This window comes from Sinocyclocheilus anshuiensis, unplaced genomic scaffold (genome assembly GCF_001515605.1).
Source record: "Sinocyclocheilus anshuiensis isolate Anshui unplaced genomic scaffold, SAMN03320099.WGS_v1.1 scaffold891, whole genome shotgun sequence".
In the NCBI taxonomy this organism is placed as follows: domain Eukaryota; kingdom Metazoa; phylum Chordata; class Actinopteri; order Cypriniformes; family Cyprinidae; genus Sinocyclocheilus; species Sinocyclocheilus anshuiensis.
The window spans coordinates 188,074-204,550 of NW_015546076.1; the positions used below are offsets into that span (position 1 = coordinate 188,074).

The window sequence follows — 16,477 nt, forward strand, 5'->3', positions numbered from 1 at the left end:
TCAGTGGAAAACAGTCTGACATGGTGTGAATCATTCTCCAGGAGAAAAGAAAACCCTTTAGGTGAGCACAGGATAGTAAGGAGACAGTCCTAGCGAGGATTTACAACAACAAACATTTGGTATTCTATAGGCTTACTAATATATCATTGGATGGTTTGTTCACATAGACTGTGCCTGATGATCTGTTATATTTGTCCACAAAAATGTTGAAACACCTTTTTATTACATGTAGACATTGAGGCATACATGTATGCGCCATATACATTCAAACATCATGTTCATCTAAAATTTTCTGTCATTTTTTTTAAACATTTGATTTTCTTTTTAAACTAATAAATACAATAAATAATAATAAATAATAAAATAGCACACCTTCCGGCATGCCTTTTTCCTCACACAAAAATAGGGCTGGACGATCTGGCCAAAATTTATATCACGATATATTTCTTAATTTCGGTCGATACGATATAATTCCGATATCGATATGATCCCGGTATTTCCCTAAACCGACACACATCAATTTTTATTTTTTTTTATTTTATTTCAGTTTACGAAAATGTTTTTTTTTTTTTTTTTTAAAACATTGTAAAAATATATACATACAGAGGTAGGACAACAATGGATCATTTAAAAAACCTTTCTAAAAAAACACAAACAAAAAAACAGGTGAAGGACAAGAGCGCGGAGGCATATACACTGCATGGCGTATGTTGCATGTAGAGTGGTGAACAACAGGACAACTTTCTCTCCTCATATCATGTTCTGAAAATAAACAAGCCCAAAATGATATAAAATCTTCATTTTGCTGCCAAGCAATCTAGTTCTGGCACATTAAAGCTGTAACATGCAGTAATATTCTACCTAGCTCTAACCAATAAACGTATTAGTTGTATTTTTAATATTCAATGGAATATCAATACCATGGAGACCACATGAGACAACACAGTTCTTTAAAAAAGTGGAAATGCAATAATTTGCCTGATTCATTTAGTGTGCTTCCAGCTCTGCACGCCGAGTGTCCTGGAGCTTATCGATTGCTAATTTACTACAATACTCCAAGGCCCCACGCGTGGCCAGTGACTAATGAACTTATTCAGACCATGTGTCGACCGGACAAGATACACAGTCCCACACAAACTCATCTAACCTCATTTCTCCTCCTTCCTGCCCCCAAGGAATGCGAGGTTGCGGAGGAGTGAGAGGCAGAGCTTCTGGAGAGGGAACAGTGGCTGGACATCTGACCGCTGGATAGCAGGTTTGCTTTGAAATACTGGATTAAATCTTCATCTGTGCAGTGAAACAGTCAAAACAGTCAAATATAGAGTGAGAAACAAAAATGCAACACACAGAACTATATTTTTACATTTTATAAAGAATATGAGATGCTGCCTGCCCGTGCGTGGTTCTATGGGTTATGCTGTGGGTGGTTGCCAGGGAGTTTCCTCGCAGTTGCCAAGGTGTTCTAAGAGATTTTTACTAAGGAGTTTAGATGTGGATTTTTTTGTTGTTGATATCAGTCACATACTAGTATGTTAGAATGGATGATGCTGTGGATGGTTGCCAGGGCATTTCTATGCAGTTGCTAAAGGGTTCAATGTCGCACTGAACCAATGTCAAGATAGCCCAGAGATGTTAATTTGCATGTTCTCTAAATGTTTCGATTTGTATTTATATAAATGTCAAGATCTATATTTATATTTAACATTTATTTAAAACAATAATTAATTTTTATATTTAAAACTTATAATTTAGATTTACATTTAGGTTTAACATTTATATTTATATGTTATATATAACATTTATATTAGTTTTTGATGTTTAAGATTTAAGATTTACATTTAGATTTAAATAGAATATTTAGTATCAAAATAAATATCAAATACATAAATGCACAATTGTTTGAAAACAGCATAAAACGACCATATTTTTTGCAACCAGTTTAACTTTAAAAATTGCCACACTGATATGTAGTTATATTTATGTATTTTATTTTATTTAGAACACTATAACATTTATTTATAACATTAATACTTAATATTATATTTAACATTTATGTTTTAGATTTACAATTAGATACATATATGATACAATTAGATAACATGTTTAACATGTTTAGATTTTATGTACAACATTTATATTTACTTGTTATATTTAAGATTTAACCTTTAGATTTAAATAGAAGATTTAGATACAAAAATTATATAATCTAAATATTTTAGGTATTGTCTTTACACAAATGCATAATAAAAAAAAAAAAAGGTTTTGCATCAAAAATTGCCATATTTAGCAGTTGTAACATTTTTGTAACCCGTATTATTTAAAAAAACCCATTTAATTAACATTTATATTTTAGATATACATGTAACATTTCTATTTATTTTTTATATTTAAGATTTAACATTTGCATTTAGATTTAACATTTAGGTTTAAATAGATAATTTAGATCACACATTTAGATTTAGATTTCATAATCTATATACAACTACTGTTTTATACAAATACATTTTTAAATGTTTAATATTTACATAAAACTGGCCATTTTTAGGAGTTTTACAATTTTTTATTTTAAAAATGACATGCCATATTTTATTGCATTGCTATGTTATTGCTAAGGTGTTTTGGGGCTGATTTTAGTAGCAATAGTGATACTTGCAATCACTACTAGCTAAAGTTTTTTGTTATTCCTAAAGTCTGACCTTCCGTGCTCCACTGTGCAGCTGTTCTGCGGTCTGATCTTCTCTCTCTGTGCTGTGGGGGCGTCCTGCTCCCACCATTGTCCAGTGTGTCTGTCAGGTGCTTGAGTGGGTCCTCCGTTACAAGAGGGGGCTCAGGTGGAGGAGGCAGGTCTGCAGAAACGCACAAACCAAAAGTGTGAATGATCATCTATACACTCCATTATTACAGAAGAACAACTGCTTTAATTACTTCAATCAATAATTTATTAACTATGTGGGTCCTTACTCCCTGGTTTCAACACTTCACGTCTTGCAAGGCCATCCTTTTGAGATTTCTTCTTAGGCCTGGGCTTCTGAACTGAGGACGTGAATGATGTATATTCTTCTAATAGCAGTGCAGATTAAAGTAAACAAAGATTATGTACTCCATACATAATCATCAGCAATGTAATAAAAACAGTAGGTTATTTTTGCAGCGGTGAAGGGCCTACTTGTGCCTGTGTTGGAGAATAGTTCCTCCATTTCAGCAATGTCTCTCCAAGGACCACTGTGGTTGGGAATGCCGCCATTAAGAGACTCTGTCTTGGTTAACAGCTTTGGGTTGGAAAGAGCAAACTGTGTATTGTGTGCACACTGTGTTTTCCTGTTGAATAAACACATGAACAATTAAGTTTTTTGTTTACAAATGTTTTTTTCTTTAAAGGGTTAGTTCACCCAAAAATGAAAATTCTGACATTAATTACGGCATTAGCCTAGAGCCATTTTGGAGAGTATCCACTGAACATAAACAGTGTATGCTATTCTGTGTCAGCTGCGTCACGCGGATACATTTTCTACGTTGTTTATGCTTTGATTGTTTATGTTCAGTGGATACTCTCTAAAATGGCGCTACAGGGTGACACGAAGGAGACGAATTGTTGAATAAAGTCGTTATTTTTGTTTCTTTGCGTACAAAAAGTATTCTCGTAGCTTCGTAAAATTACGGTTGAACCCCTGACGTCACATGGATTATTTTACCGATCTCCTTGCTACGTTTCTGGACCTTGATCGTGATAATTACATTGCTGTCTATGGGGGGGTCAGAGAGCGCTCAGAATTCATCAAAAATACCTTAATTTGTGTTCTGAACATGAACGGAGGTCTTACAGGTTTAGAACGACATGAGGGTGAGTAATTAATGACAGAATTTTCATTTTTGAGTGAACTATCCATTTAATGGCATGTCAGATTCTAAAGCTATACTGTCATGGCAAGAACAGAGTAAAATCAGTTTTAATAAAGAAAAAAGATATAAAAAACGATATATACTGTATATACACAACGTTCAACATTTTTTATTAACATTTTTTGAAAGAATTATCTCAAGGCTGCTTTTATTTAAACAAAAATACAGTAAAACAGTAATATAGAGAAATATTATTACAATTTTTACAACCATTTTCTGTTTTAAAATATTTTAAAATGTAATTTATTCTTGTGATGGCAAAGCTGTATTTTCAAGAGCCATTAATTCAGTCTCTAGTGTTACATGATTCTTCGTAAATCATTATAATATCCTGATTTGATACTCAAGAAAATGTTTTATCAATGATGGAAACAGTTGTGCTGCTTAATATTTTTGTGCAAACCATGATCATTTGTTTTCTGTAAAGAAGACAAAGTTTAAAAAAATGCAAATGCATGTTTTTTTAAAATATTGCATATTTTTTTGCAAATGGCCATATTTAGGAGTTTTGGCATTTTTTTTTACCCAAATCATTTAAAAAAAATTGCCAATTAACTTTATGTATGTATGTATGTATGTATGTATTCATGTACAATATTTATTTATTTATGCATGCTGAGCTGTCAAATCAAATATGGTTGGGTGACTTGAATAACAACTAAAATTTAAGTTTGTTCTGCATAAAAACACTGTCATATCACTTCAGAAGACATGTAATATAGTCCACAAGTCATCTGGGCAACATTTATGATGCTTTTGGGGTGCATTTTTTCTGAGATGCAGCCAGGATATTCTTCAGTTCTTCAATTCACATGATGTGTTCCACAGAAATGACATGAAGGTGAACTATTCCTTTAATGCTGAGTCCTGATGTGTGTGTGTGTGTGTGTGTGTGTGTGTGTGTGTGTTTTTACCGTGGCAGCAGGTCTGGATGGTGCAGGTTCGGAGGGTATTGCTCCTCGCTGGGGGAGGGTGTGAGAGTTGCTGTGGACTGCAGGCTGTAGGTCGTGGCTCTGTTGGTTCCCTCTCCTCTCAAAGGCAGAGTGGCTGCATCCTCCAGACCCTCAATCAGATAAGATCGCTCAGGCAGAGGAGGACACCACTCTTCATCCTCCTCAGGGCTATAGAGACATGAACAGATTAGGATTCCAGTTAAACCTAAAATCTCAATACACTACTAAAACACAAACAAGGTTTAAAACAAAGCAGGAACAAAAAAAAAAAGCCCTTCATACAAGCACATAAATGAACACATATCAAAAGACCCTGGACCCCTGATGCATCTAGCACTGATTTCATTACACGATAAAAGACTGTGGTAAATAAAACCAGACTGTGGTCCTTTGAAAAAAGTAAAAAAAGAATATAAAAGAGAATTGAATGTGGGTACAAAAGACAGCATTGTAAAAAAGCTTATCAAAAATTTGTCAAAGCAGTTTCATCCATGGAGGGTGATGATAAAAATATGATGTGAAAGAAAGAAAGCATTGAGGACAAAGGTTGATATGTGTGGTTCCGCTTCATTCCAACCCGTGGCTATTCTTAAAGGTTCATTCTGAGAAGCCCTGTCTGGTGACCTGCCTCTTGGCCCCATCTCAAACAGCCAGGACGGCTTGGCTCTAAGCACTAACATCATTAGCCCCTGTCACTTTGAGCTCAAACATCAAATACGTTTAGATAAGACCTCAATTTATCACCCAGACTACATTTTACCATGTTGCACAGGTTCCATATTGGGTCACTTTTCTGAGAAGGAGAATTATATCCAGAAGTGTCTGAACTTAAAAGAAAAAAAAGACACATGACCGCTTCTGAAAAGCACGTTTATAAGTTTATGAAATCTTCTGGAAATAAGCTGACAGACTCTAACAAAAAATATCAAAAAGTAACATGGCATTACCACAGTTTTTGGACTTATACCATGGTCATATCATTAATTTTGGACATGCACCGTCATATTAACATGGGTTTTTGAACAAACACCATGGTCTTTTAGCATCACAATTTTTGGACAATCACGTGGTATGACAATGTTTTTTTTAACAAGGTATCAGAGTTTTTGGACATGTACTGTGGTATTATCATGTTTTTTTAATTATATCACAGTTTTTGGACATACAACTTGGTATTAAAGGGTTAGTTCACCCAAAAATGAAAATTCTGTCATTAATTACTCACCCTCGTGTTGTTCCAAACCAGTAAGACCTTCGTTCATCTTCGGAACACAATTTAAGATATTTTTAATGAAATCTGAGGGCACTCTGACCCTCCCATAGACAGCAAGGTAACTACCACGTTCAAGGTCCAGAAAATTACCAAGATGATCGACAAAGTAGTCCGTGTGACATCAGTGGTTCAACTGTAAAGTTACGAAGCTACTTCCACACACGATGAACACACGAAGCGCCGCCACACGCTCTCGTCATGATACTGTCGTGAACGCACGTCCACAAGTGACGCAGTAGAGACGAAAATGTGGAATAAAGTAGTTATTTTTGTTTTCTTTGCGCAAAAAAGTATTCTCGTAGCTTTGTAACTTTACAGTTGAACCACTGATATCACACGGACTACTTTGTCGATCATCTTGGTACTTTTCTGGACCTTGAACGTGGTAGTTACCTTGCTGTCTATGGGAGGGTCAGAGAGCCCTCAGATTTCATCAAAAATATCTTAAATTGTGTTCCAAAGATGAACGAAGGTCTTACGGGTTTCGAACAACAGTAAGAGTAATTAATGACAGAATTTTGATTTTAGGGTGAACTAACCCTTTAACATTGGCTTTTGAACAAGTATTTCAATGTATTTCAATGACATGCTACCATGGCTTTTTGATCATGCATCATGATCACAGCGTGTTTTTTGTACATTTACCATAAACTACCATGCTTATCTGGACATATACCAATGTCCTGCCGTAGTATGGCGATGGTTATTACCTGTGTCTTTTTTCTGTGTTTTGAAGCTCCTTGTTTTGTGCTGAATGAAGGGACAGCACATCAGACCAAGTGGGTGAAGAAATTTGTCCTAGAGACTTCTGCGTCATCATTTTGGCTGAAAAACAGCATGAAACAGTCACAAGGCTGAACTCAAGTCCCTCTGCATAACATTGAAATCAGCATTTTTTGCAACACTTGTTGATCCAAACTGTCTGCATAATTCCTGCCGAATACCAAAAGGACAAATCCCATAACCCTCATGATTGAAATCAATGTCACTCCTACCATTTTTGCCTCTTGGATACTGAAGTTTTGCATATTCTGCTCCACTGTGGCTGGACTGAAGGCTCCACCGGTCCAGGTCCTGCTCCATGTTGTAGAGATCAGTTTTGGAGAGGACTGGCGTGCTGGTGTACGGGTCTGGACCCTGAGAGTACAGGCTGCACACGTCATGACCATCTGCATCAGCTGGGTTGATGGTACAGTATATGGCGCCTTCATTAGAGGCTGGGCTGTACTTCGCATTCTGGTTCAGATAATTCGATAATCCTGAAGCTGGAAAACATATTAATGAGTTATAGGAGATATGATTTGTAAGTGGGACAGTACCATAAGGGCCTTTCGCACCACTTTAGTTCCAGAACTAAATGTACAGTACTAAAGTACTGGGACGATTTTGCGTGAACTATTTCCCAGTACCATTTAAAGGGTTGCATTCGCACCGACAGTGTGTACTAAGAAGTGGCGTAAGCCGGTCGACAGCAACATCATTTGTGCGCAGTGTTCAACAACAGAAACAAAGAACAACATTAACAACAGGAGGATGGAGGACGCTGTGATCGGAACTGTTTTTGTTGTGTCTCGCGGGTTTCACAATAATGGACATGGAAAGTCGACGTATACGTAAAGCGATTGAAAGAACGGAAAGGAGGACTAAGAATCTCCAACGACAACTGGCAGTGCTACATTTGCTACAAGTGTCTGGTACTATGAAAAGGTTCCCGCGGTGCGAAAGGCCCTATAATGTAGGGGAACGCCCATGACAGATATCTTACTGTTGTAGTATTGACCTGTGGAATCAAGTCTGCCTGCACAGCAGTTGACCGAATCTTTTCCATTTCGAGAGAAGTTGCTGGTAGGCCACGAGTCAGCCAGCCAAGGGTAGTTACCCAAGTGTGACTCCAGCAAACATGGCCTGTCAAGGAAATTAAAGGGGTCATATGATGCTTTTTTAAAGCTCATTATTTTGTGTATTTGGTGTAACAGAATATGTTGACATGCTTTAATGTTCAAAAAACAATTTAATTTAACATAAATTATTTTACATTAAATATGAAACATTTTACATTGATAAAAATTACTTATTTTTTTAAACAATAATAATTATTAATATTAAATATTAATATTAAATACTTACAATATTATATTTATTATATATACATTATTATATTTACAATATAATTCAATATTAATTTTTAAATTTAATTAATAATAATCATTTTAATATTAGTTTTTTATTTACTTTTTCCTGGCAACTTTCCATGTTCTCTCTATATAAATCCCCTATTTGTATGTGAAAATTAAATACAATTCATAATATGCCCTATTTAATGAATATGACATGTACACAACCAGTACAGTACCATGAAAAAAATTGGGGTTGGCAGGATTTTTTGTATGTTTTTGAAGTAAGTCTCACCGAGGTTGAATGTATTTGATCAAAAACAATTTTTTACAATTTAAAATAGCCGTTTTTTAAAATGTAATTTATTCTTCAGTGTTACATGATCCTTCAGAAATCATTCTGATATGACCTTTTTGAACGGTATTGTATACTGTGTCAATTTAAAGTCTCCCTTGATACAGACCTTCCATTTATAAGATCCGAGCCATCACCACGAGAGAGTGCAACTAAAGAAAAAATATGAGAAAGAAATCATCCCAAAAGCTCCTTTGAGAACATAATTTGGAGGCACACATTGTTAGTTTTGTGCTAGTATGGTACAGAAGGTTACCTGCAGGCGTATATGCAAAGGAAGTAGTATAGTGTCCAAGTTCTTTCCTCCTCCTGTGTCTGCAGTAGATCCAGGTACTGAAACCCATTAGAACCATCCAGGATGATACACCAATCCCGGCAATGAAAGCTGGCTGACGGACCACCCCTGTGATCTGCTCGGATAGGCTGACAGTGTCATCCTTCACCACTGACAAGGACTGATCTATTGTTATTTCTGATAGAAGATATAAGGAGGAAATGGAAAAAAGTGAATAAGAGCGATTATGTGAAAACGGAAAAGAGACAGAAGAGTAAATGCTTCTTGTCTTATACAGGAAACATTTTATCAAAATATACTTCCCCCATCATCTATCTTCAACTGACAAACAGCATGAAAATCCCTAACATTTTCGATTCCTTAACATAAAATACAAGTAAAAGCTGAGATTAGAGTCTGTCAGGTGGGATAAATGTCACCATCAGAGGTGTGCGGTAAATATTTTTTTATAAACCTGCCAGAAAAATCCAGCTTAAACTGGCAGCTGTGTTTTGGACAGCACAAAATATGGTAGCAGGATTAATAGCTGGCCTAGCTAGTTATTAGCTGGAACAAACTGGTCTCGAGCTGGACAAGCTGGTCCATGAAGATTATTGCTTGTTCAGTCTGGCCTTTAGCTGGTCAACACTAGTTAATAGCTGGATCAAGCATTTGGTTTTTGACTTGTTCAAGCAGGTTATTAGCTAGCCAAAATGGTCATTAGCAGGTCTAAACTGGTTATTAGTTGGCTCAAGCCAGTCATTAGCTGGCCAAGACGGTTATTAGTCCAAGCTGGTTATTACAGTAGCTGGTCACTGCTGGTTTTCAGCTGGTTCAATCTAGCCATTAGCTGGCCAAGATGGTTATTAGCTGGAACAAAACAGCCATTAGCTGGACAAGCTGGTCCAAGAAGACTAATTTGTTGTTCAATCTGGCTAGTATCTGGCCAAGATAGTTATTACAGTAGTTGGTCCAAACTAGTTATTAGCTGGATCAAGTGAAAATGGTTAGTGGCTTGTCCAAGCAGGTAATTAGCTAGCTAAAATTGTTTTTAGGAAGTCTAAACTGGTTAATAGTTGGATCAGGCCAGTCATTAGCTGGCCAAGCTGGTCAAACCGGTCATTACATGATCCAACCAGGCTATTAGCTGGCCAAAGCTGTTTTTAGCTGGCTTAATCTGGTCATTATCTAGCCAAGATGGTTATTAGCTGGTCCCACCTGGTTATAAGATGGGTCAAGCTTATAAATAGCTGGTGAAGATGGCCATTAGCTTGTCCAAGCAAGTTATTAGCAGTCTAAACTGGTTATTAGTGGGATTTAGTTAGCCATTAGCTGGCCAAGACGGTTATTGGTCCAAGCTGGTTACTAACTGGTCACTGCTGGTTTTTAACTGGTTCAGTCTGGCTGTTAGATGGCCAAGATTGTTATTAGCCAGTTTAAGCTGGTTATAAGTTGGATCAAGCATGTCAATAGCTGGTGAAGATGGTTATTAGCAGGTCTAAACTGGTTATTAGTTGGATCATGGCAGTCATTAGCTGGCCAAAACAGTTATTGGCCACAGCTGGTTATTAGCTTGTCAGAGCTGGTTTTCAGCTGGCTCAATCTGGCCATTACCTGGCAAAGATGGTTATTAGCTGGTCGAAGCTGAATATTAGTTAAACCAAGCCACTCATTAGCTGGCCAAGCTGGTCATTAGATAGCCAGATCTTAAGTTAGTATGACCTCCTGATAACTGGTTTGTTGACCATCTTAGACCAGATAGAAACCAGCTACTATGTTACAAAAAGCAGCTACTAATTTAAAATGTTCCTGGGTGGAAATGATGGCGGTACTCACTCAGGAAGATGAACACAGGTTGGCTATGAGCACCCACTCCTGCACTTGTGACCGCTGCAACCTGCACGCTATACATTGACTCGGGCAACAGCCCATCCAACATCACCCACAGCATATCCCCATCCACGCTCCTGTTGATCATCTGCTGAGACTCGTTTCCTACACACCACACCTGTACGACACAGAAACAGACTTCAGCCATTACCATTTTACCTAGCGGTCACTGAGAGGCTCTCCACATTAAGGCTTCACCGGCCTCACCCTGTATTCTAGTATGAGCTCTTCTGGCACATCAGGGGGAGGAGGCTGCCAGGACACTCGCACGATTGAACTGTTACTTAACTGCACCACGCTGACTCCCTGAGGAGGGCCGCTCAGCACTAAAAGCAGAAATATGATGGGCAAATGTCAAAACATTAACATTACAGCAAAAGTTTGAGGGTAAAATGAAAGTCATGCGAACTAAAAGCTAAAGACTCGAGTTGAATATCAAAACAAGTCTTGCCTTCATCAGGAGTGCGAACCACAGCTATTTCACTGTCAATCCCCTGAAACTCCTTGTAATACGGTCTCATTTTGAACTCGTATTCTTTTTCTCTGTGTAGCTCTGTTAGAACAGCAGTGTGTTGGGAACCTGCTTTTATGTCCTGGATCATCCACACGCTTCCCACAGGCCTGTAGTACAGCCTGTAGCCTTCAATGTAGCGAGGGTGCTGGTCAAGCTGAAATAATATCAACACATACATATGGTATCATGAGTTTCAGATTTTGTGAATGGCCATTCTTATGTAATTTTGTTACAGATGGTTGAAATTATACATTTATACTATTAATGATTTTTAATATGATGTAATTTCATTTCTGTGATAGCAAAGATGAATTTTCAGCAGTCCAGTCTTCAGTGTCACATGATCCTTCAGAAATCATTCTAACATGCTGATTTGCTACTTATATGTACTTATATTTACTCATTTCTCATCATTTATGGACCGTTTCATTCAAAATGCATGTCTACACATATACAGTACATCAAATCATATACTCACAGTCCATGTGATTTGAACGCTTGTAGGGCTCAAGACTTTGGGTGTCTGCAGACGAACCTTGACCCCTCCTAAATCCATCTGCACATGTGCTTGGTCTTTTCCCTGACCTTCTGGACCATCTGAAAATGTACACACACATTATGCAGATGTGCACAAACCATAAAAACAGCCATCGCACACGCTACACCAGAAACTACACTCACCTTGTGTTCGGACTGGCTCTGAGATGGGGCTGGGGTCACTCAGCCCAAAGGAGTTGACTGCTCGGATGATGAACAGGTAAACAGTGTTGGGGTAAAGTCCAGACACTGTATGCTTCTCCAGCCTCACGAGATCAGCTACAGTCTGCCATGTGCTGCCCACTGACTGACTGGAATAAGACACAGGAAATTAACTCTACACTCATTCACAAAACACATCTCCAGCTTTACAATCAAAATGAATGATCTTTAAAGCCACTGACTGTACATTAGTTGAATTCTATATTAATGTGTCAAGTTGCAGCTTAAGCTGATGAGCTATATTACTGTATTACATTATTAATAAATCTAATTATTTAACATTTATCTTTGCTACCGATGCCTTTTTATTAAAGAACTAAATCACACAAAGCTGTGAATTACTGTGCTTTGCGCCATGCCTAATTACATCCCTTAACCATCAGAAAAAAAATCAGTGTGATGCTCATCCATACACATGAAAAGACATTTGAATTGTCACGGTTCAATCATACAACAGAGGATACACATTTGGATATTCAAATAATTGTTATATTGGTAGCTCTGGGAAGCTACTTTGAAACTAGCTTGTCAAGTCACAAGCTACTCATAATTTAAACTATATTAAAGCTGCTCTTTAGAAAAAGTAGTTAGCTACATTACAAGCCACTAACAAAGACACAAGAAATATAAGGGATCTATATCAGATATATACAGTATGTGGTGGTGGTTTGGGGTCAGTAAGATTTTTTTTTTTAATTAAAACTTTTATTTAGCAAGGACACATTAAATTGCTCAAAAATGACAGTAATGATATTTATTATGTTTATTATGTTAAATAATTATATTTCAAATAAATGCTGTTCTTTTGAACTTTTTATTCATCAAATAATTGTGAAAAAAAAGTTTCCATTAAAAATATGAAGCAGCACAACTGTTTGCAGCAAGTAATGATGCTGAAAATTCAGCTTTACTGTCACTGGAATAAATTACATTTAAAAATATACTGAAATAGATTATTTTAAATTGTAATAATATTTTAAAATTTTACTGCATTTTTGATTAAATAAATGCAGCTTTGCTGAGCATAAGAGGCTTATTTCAAACACATTAAAACCTCATACAGACCCCAAACTTTATATATGATACACAAATATGATACACAAATCTGTTTTCAATATTATAACATTAACACATAGCTCCATAAATTTATACTAAACACTAAATATTAAAACTAAACAACACCTATATAGCATACAGACAAATTTAACTGAATTACAGTGATAAACAGCAGTAATTAACCAAGTAATAATTTATTCAATAAAATAAATCATCTGACTCTCTAAATTAATCTGACTTCCCAACTCTGTTTGAGAGATAGAGATAGAGTCATTCTAATAGAGCCTGTTTGTTTATTCCCTCTGCTTGCTCAGTTGTAAGGCTGTGCGCAGAATATAAATACCTGCTATTTTGCCATACTGCTACATGTGGAAAAAACACCATGTTACTTGAAAATCTGCAGTTTTTCAAAAACAGCTGCACTATTGTCATGCAAATGAAAAATGTAGTAAACTTTGTAACAAGTTTGTTACTCCCCAACAGACTCTAATTTCTTATGTGTAGCTTCACTAGCATGCTGAATTGGACACATTGGCCTTTGTTAATGAGAAAAGTGAGCAAGGAGCAGCGTATAACGGACAATAGAGAGGATCTGGCCTCGTCTTCATGCACCGTGAGCACATAAGGTCTGCCCAGTTGACTTCTTGGACTGTGCACATGACCGTGACCTCTCAACAGAGCGAGATGCACTATAAATCCAAGCGTCTTCTTAACAAGGTGTCAGAGCAGAGCTAAATAACGACTTGGCCTCTACTCTCGACCTCCCTGCATCACCCTCCCTGCTGCTCTCCTGGCAGGACAATAATAGAGGCCTTCTGTTCATCTGACCTCCACAGAGCCCAGAGGGACAAGTTCTGCTGAATTCTAACTGCAGTCCCAGGGAACATCCAGCCTGCAAGAGAGCAATGCTTCACTCTTACTTTACCATAAACTTCCATCCACTCTGACACTCTGAATGACGTCTGCAACAAAACCGGCACTATAATGAGAACGTCTGCCACTCGCTCTACCCATCAGGCCACTGGAGAGGGTGTAGAACCCCCTTCCTCATATATTTCTTTTTAATATGTAGCAGTGCAGCAGACTTTAAATCCATGCAGGAACTGACTTGAATGCATTTTCCAATATGAGATAAAGTGCAACCTTTACAGTAGAGGAACATTCCAGACTCAATACAAGTTAAGCTGTATCGACAGCCTCTGTGACAAGCTTTTGATTACCATGAAACTCGGCCCTCAATTTGTAAACACAAGCACAAATCATATGTAATGCATACAGGGTCAGAAATTAAAAGTGGCTCAGGGAAAAATACCACTGAACTGTTCCTCTGTTTTTCTTGTTTGTAACATCTGATATAGTTCTTAATATTTTATTCCAGGCCTAGTTATACACAATATGACAGAAAATATGAGTAAATATTGATTTTGTTTTATTGGTGACACCTTAACATCCAATTATAAAAGATATAAAAAGATAACAGAGCGGGATTTTATATGGTTAGAAATAAACAACCCCATAAAGGTGAAAAAAAAGCCCCTGAAAATCAAATCCAGGGGGCCAATATAGCCTCTTAATGGAAAATTGGATTTCTGACACTGAAAGTGTGTATAGTAATGCATTACAATAGAAGTCTACAGAGCAATGCCCTGCACTGGAGTAAACCTTATAACTTTCTCATGATGTGCATAAAGAGTTGTTTACACTGAGGAAAACACACACAGGAATTACATATTCAGATGTTTATCCACCTAGAAAAGTAGTGCCACCTATGAAGGCCGATTTAGGTCAAATAACAGCTCAAGTGATACACATATTGTCACATGTGTTCTATGTATTGTTTGATTTTTGTCTTCAGTGCCTTGTTTGACCTAGTTTCCCAGTGCTTGCATGTGATTATTGTATTCAGCTCACCTGTCTATTACTTAGCCAAATACAACTTTTGATTTTAATACTACATTAGTAAATGTTGAATTTAACATCAGATTAACTAAGATTAATAAATGCATTAGAAGTATTTTTCATTGTTAGTTCAAGTTACCTAATGTAGTTAACTAATGTTAACAAATGGAACCTTGTTGTAAAGTGTTCCCAACCATTTAATTGAAAGAAAAAAGGTGAAAAGTTTTTTAAACAGTAGTAATTTTGTGTTAATGGAGACATACAAACCTGAAAGCCTCGATGATGTAGGAAGTGACAGCAGCTCCGCCCTCATGTGGGTTGGGCTGCCAAGTGAGAGTGACACTATTTGAGGTCACATCTGTCACCATGGGCTTCTGAGGAGGACCAGGCAGCTGCAGGGACTGCGAGACCCGCGGGACGGAGGACGTTCCAGTCGCTAAACACAAGAAACAGAGTCAAATGTGACTGCGTCAGGGGTGCATTCTTCTTCAAGGACATCTGACTGCACATTGAAATCATCAGTACAATGTGTTTCTTGAAGTGTCAGCCTTTTCAAAGTCTTATACAGAGCTGTGTTACAGAGAAGAATGCTTGTACGCTACCTTTCACTGTCACGGTCCCACTCCAACTCGTCTCACCAGTGGAACTGGATGCGACACAGGTGTATGTCCCCGAGTCGGTCTCCTAGCAACAGAGAAGACAAAATCATTTCTGAAAGATGATAAAGATAATTGCTAGCATGCAATGTTTCTGAAGTAGTTGTGTGCTTTTCTCTTTCTCTCCAAATGATGCGGATCAAATGTATTGTTTCAGCCAATCAGTCATTTCAATTTGTTTTCAGTTAGTTAGAGGTCATGACTGTTTGAACTCCTCTAAGATCACTTTTGACATTCTCAACGGCTGTTTTATATTCTGCATACCGCAATCTGTCAAATGTCTCAATTAAGATATACAGACCTTGTACCACAGATGGCATTCATATTGGAATGTTCTTGAAATCTGAAGCAATTAAAAGCAGTACAATACACAGCGGCTTCTCTCAAGTTACTTAAACTAATTTTTTATGAATGTTATATCAGGGTTTAAATTTTGCATTCAAAACTGGTTCCCTTTCAGTATGAATTTAAATTGAACTGACCAGATGCTGGAATTTGGATTGAAAAATACATTTACAGAATTGCAATTAACACATTCACAACAGAGTAATTGTAATTATTCAACACAAGAATGTGTATGATAAAACATAATTATATTATTAATTTGAAGAAATTGTTCTTATATACCCTGATATATATATATATATATATATATATATATATATTACTGTATATAGGGCTGGATGATATGGCCAAAATTTATATCACGATATATTTCTTAATTTCGGTCGATACGATATAATTCCGATATCGATATGAACACTATTTATCTGAAATAGAAATCTTTTGTAACATTATAAATGCCTTTATCATCACTTTTGATCAATTTTAAGC

General features: G+C 36.8%; 1 protein-coding gene across 1 annotated transcript in view; it reads right to left on the reverse strand.

The window, feature by feature from the left end:
- Positions 1–666: 666 nt before the first annotated feature.
- Positions 667–16,477, reverse strand: part of LOC107699896 (roundabout homolog 2-like) — a 65,042-nt gene continuing 49,231 nt past the window's right edge. Inside the window, exons 10-27 of the mRNA XM_016501334.1 lie at positions 15,590–15,671; positions 15,255–15,423; positions 11,955–12,121; positions 11,752–11,870; positions 11,211–11,427; positions 10,967–11,085; positions 10,706–10,877; positions 8,852–9,067; positions 8,705–8,747; positions 7,892–8,031; positions 7,122–7,391; positions 6,837–6,951; positions 4,815–5,021; positions 3,167–3,318; positions 2,962–3,060; positions 2,697–2,846; positions 1,148–1,287; positions 667–762 (exon numbers count right to left, since the gene is read on the reverse strand). Coding sequence (XP_016356820.1) covers positions 751–762; positions 1,148–1,287; positions 2,697–2,846; positions 2,962–3,060; positions 3,167–3,318; positions 4,815–5,021; positions 6,837–6,951; positions 7,122–7,391; positions 7,892–8,031; positions 8,705–8,747; positions 8,852–9,067; positions 10,706–10,877; positions 10,967–11,085; positions 11,211–11,427; positions 11,752–11,870; positions 11,955–12,121; positions 15,255–15,423; positions 15,590–15,671 — 2,589 coding nt within the window. The 3' untranslated portion in view covers positions 667–750. The remainder of the gene's footprint in view (positions 763–1,147; positions 1,288–2,696; positions 2,847–2,961; positions 3,061–3,166; positions 3,319–4,814; positions 5,022–6,836; positions 6,952–7,121; positions 7,392–7,891; positions 8,032–8,704; positions 8,748–8,851; positions 9,068–10,705; positions 10,878–10,966; positions 11,086–11,210; positions 11,428–11,751; positions 11,871–11,954; positions 12,122–15,254; positions 15,424–15,589; positions 15,672–16,477) is intronic.